We start from the raw sequence: 3,837 nt of genomic DNA, 5'->3' as shown, positions 1-3,837 counted from the left end.
TGCAGAACTGTTTGCCACAGTCGCACTGTTGCCTTGACTACAGAACACCACAGTAAGCTGCTAGTGGGCCGGGTTACATACAGTCAATTTGGGCAATCATTGTTCATTTTGGAAAACAGTCATTAATCCAGAAACAGTATGGACATTGTATAGACTAGTGTACCCTTCTCTTTTAGTTTTAGGACCAGGAGGGCCTTTTCTGTTATTACCAGCTTGACAGTTGAAATATTATCGTCTGCATAGAGCAGATGAAACATAGTGTGTGTGTGTGTATTGAGTGAAGAGGTGTGTCCCAACCTCTGCATCGTGGCCCCRGCAGACTCCTCCTCTCTCCCGAGGTGGACACTCTCGCGCGCTCTCTCCTGGTTACCATGGTAACCCCACAGCGATCCACCCACCCCAAGTGCATCATTGGAGGCTCCAGAGTGGGGGGTGGGGGGCAGCAGCTGTGGACTACTCCCTTTACAACCCCCCCCTCATTTCACCCCCCCACCTCGCTGTGTGGCGGGACCCTCTTGCTTTGGGTAGCTTTGCTTCACCACTTCTCTCTCTCTCGTTCTCTCTCTCCTGCCGCTCACTGCCTGGCCATGGTTGTGTAGACATCGTGGGCACGCTGAGGCCCGACGAGAAGGCCATCATGACCTATGTCTCCTGCTTCTATCACGCCTTCTCTGGCGCCCAGAAGGTGAGCACCGCCACCACGCCRCCTTTAACCCCTGACCTMTGTGACACCAGCCAGGGTCACAGGCGATGTCATACTGGCCAAGGACGCTCACTGMCGCTTTGGGCTCACAGTACACCTCTATGGAACAACAAACTCACACTCCTCATTACTCTATAACTGCCCTGTTTCAACTCTGCCCCCATAGACTGGTCGTTAGCAGTGTTTCTCATAGCTACAGTTAAGGCGTTACATAGCTGGTTTGTTAGAGTATAGACTAAAATGGGATGAAATAAGCTTCAACTGATCTGTGGGAAGCGCTGTTAACGAYGGTTCAACTGTCCAACTATTAACACCGAAACTGTTTCAATGKGTACAATGTGTTTTTCTGTGGAGATTACTCCGTAGTGTGTTAGACGTTCCAAGGCATAATACAGCGTCTTACTGTTTCTTTATTTCAGTGGTTTAAGTGTAAGTCCCTAAACACACCAGCTGATGTGGACAAAAGCGGTACAGAACCAGACCGAATGCTCCCGTTGTATAGGAGAAGCATGTAGCTTTTTGAGTCACAGAGTGTGAAGTTGGCACACAGAGTCCGTGGAACTAACCCTTGTCAGCTGTAGCATGCTGTGTTAGCCTCTACCCTTAACACTGTGCAGCCATCCAACGGGTTCGTGTGTGTGTGCACGGTGTTGAAATCATCTGTCAAGTCACGGCTAGTGTGTGGTTTTTGTGTGTTCACTTAGTTTACTATGTTGTTCATAGCTAAAAACTAGAAATTACACTCCGTCTAGTTAGACATTAAACTAACTCGAGTTGACGGTACGTAGTACTTTGAGTTTGAGCTTCCACTGCAGTTTGTCTTTGACTGGTAGGCAGCTGATCTGAATTGTGAAAAATGTGTCAAAGCCACACACGTTCGTGCACGTGCTCCTAATCCATAACAAGCAACCTGTGTATTGGCACCGCTGACGACTTTCATCTGTGATAGGCTGAGACTGCAGCCAATAGGATCTGCAAGGTGCTGGCTGTCAACCAGGAGAATGAGCACCTCATGGAGGACTACGAGAAGCTGGCTAGTGACGTGAGTAGTACACCCTGTCTGTCTGGTACCTGTCCCTCCCTTGGCCTAACGCACCACGTTACTACCTCCTGTACCGGTCGCATGCTCGTGCCTCACAACACGTCTACGTCTGGTCTGTCTGTAACCTGTCCCTCCCCTCATCTCACCACAAGCGGTCTGACTCTCTGTACCTCCCTCTCTCCTCAACAACACGATCTATTCCTGTCTGTCTTGTACGCTCCCTCCCACCCTCACGCACACGTCTACTCTTTCTGTAGCGGCCCTCTCCGTCCTCAGCGCACACGTCTACTCTCTGGTCCTCCCTCTCTCCTCACCGACATCTCGTTATGGGACGTCTACTCTCTGTACCTCCTCCCGCCTGCACCACACGTCTACTCTCTGTAACCTCGCCTCTCCGTCTGCGACTCAGCAACGTCTCTCTCTGGGTAACCGTCCTGCTCGTCCTGCCAGTGCGTATCATCGAGGATGCCGTCCGCTACCTCTCTGTACCGTCCCGTGCTCTCCTCACGACGACGGTCCTGGCGTCTGCTTGTACCGGGTCCCTCTCTCCTCACCACAGCGTCTACTCTGTGCTGTAGCGATCCTCTCCGTCCTCACCGACACGTCTACGTCCTCTGTAGCCTCCTCGTCTCCTCCCGACACCGTCCTACTCTGTACCGGCTCGCGCTTCATCATCAATGCACGCACACGCTACTCTCGTGTACGCGTCTCTCTCTCCTCCACTACACGTGCTCATCTCTCTGTACCGTCCCTCCTCCTCCTCAACCATCACCGTCTACTCTCCTGTAGCTCCCTCGTCTGCCTCACACACGTCTTAACTCTCTTGTAAGGCCTCCCTCTCTCCTCACCACACCGTCTTACTATCTGGTGACGTCCTCTCTCTCAACGCGACACGTCTACTCTCTGTGATCGCTCCCTCTCTCGCTCACGCGCTCACGGTTCACTGCTCTGTACCCGCGTCCCTCTCTCGCCCTGCCACACGAGGCCCGGGCGGGCGTGGTGGACAGTCTACTTCTGCTGTACCTGCTCTCCTCGTCTCCTCACCGCACCACGTGCTACTCTGGTGGCTGTAACCCGCCTCCTCTCCTCCTGCACCACAACGTCTACTCTGTTGCTGTACGTCCCTCTCTCCCTCACACAGCGATCGTCTACTGCTCCTGTACCTCCCTCTCGGTCTCAGACCACACGTGCTAGCTTTTTGCTCTGTGTACCTCCCTCTCTCGCTCACGCACATGAACGTCTCCTTCTCTGTACCGTCCCCGTCTCTCCTCACAGCACGTCTACTCTTTGTACCTCCTTCTCGGTCGCTGCACCACACGGTCCGTCTACTGGCTGCTGTACCTTCCCTCTCGTCGCCACCACATCGTCTTATCGTCTGCTGGTCGGCTCCCTCTCTCCTCACCTACATTACTCTAGCTGCTCCTGTACCGTGCCCTCTCTCGGCGTCACCACAGGACAACGTACGCGCAGCTACGTCTATTACTCCTCTGTAGGGCACGTCCCTCTCTGGTGTCCTGCAGCCGACAGGCGGGTCTGACTGTCTGTGCCCTCTGATGGGGGGGCTTGGTCGCCATGTGTGTACTAGCTTTTAGCTAGTAAGACGTCGCAGTAGGGTTATAGATATGTTTCCTCTCATCACCTCCACATACCGGCCATTTCTCGCACTAACTTCCTTCTGACCTTTACAGTTGTATTCACTGGCTCGTATAAGCGAACAGGTCTGCACTCGCTGTTCTCTGCAGCACGTTCTCTCGTCGTGGTGCATTTGTCACTCTATCGCCTGGCTTTCCTCTGCCTCTGTCGGTAGCTGGTTGGGACGTGAGGAGTTCGCCGGATCCATCCCGTAGGCTGGGAATGAGCCGGGCTCCAGAGAAGACCATGGCCGGAGTATGCAGCGAGAGAGGAATGTGAGGCCTTCCGGGGCTTACAGGGCCGGCGTCCGACGAGAAGCCCGCGCGCCAAGGTGGCAGGAGAAGTGTCAGCTGGAGATCAAGCTTCAACAACCTGGCAGACGCAAGGCTGAGGCTGAGCACACAGGCGGCCCGCGCGCTTCATGCCTCCCGAGGACTGCGCGATGGTGTGGTGAGTGGAG

General features: G+C 54.2%; 1 protein-coding gene across 1 annotated transcript in view; it reads left to right on the top strand.

Moving 5' to 3' along the window:
* The first annotated feature begins 567 nt into the window (after window positions 1-567).
* LOC111982509 (alpha-actinin-4) overlaps window positions 568-3,837 on the top strand; it is a 12,019-nt gene continuing 8,749 nt past the window's right edge. The window contains exons 1-2 of the mRNA XM_024014065.2: window positions 568-685; window positions 1,653-1,745. Of these exons, the coding sequence (XP_023869833.2) occupies window positions 638-685; window positions 1,653-1,745 (141 nt within the window). The 5' untranslated portion in view covers window positions 568-637. The remainder of the gene's footprint in view (window positions 686-1,652; window positions 1,746-3,837) is intronic.

This window comes from Salvelinus sp. IW2-2015, linkage group LG22, assembly GCF_002910315.2.
Source record: "Salvelinus sp. IW2-2015 linkage group LG22, ASM291031v2, whole genome shotgun sequence".
Taxonomy (NCBI): Eukaryota; Metazoa; Chordata; class Actinopteri; order Salmoniformes; family Salmonidae; genus Salvelinus; species Salvelinus sp. IW2-2015.
This window is presented reverse-complemented; position numbering and strand designations above follow the sequence as displayed.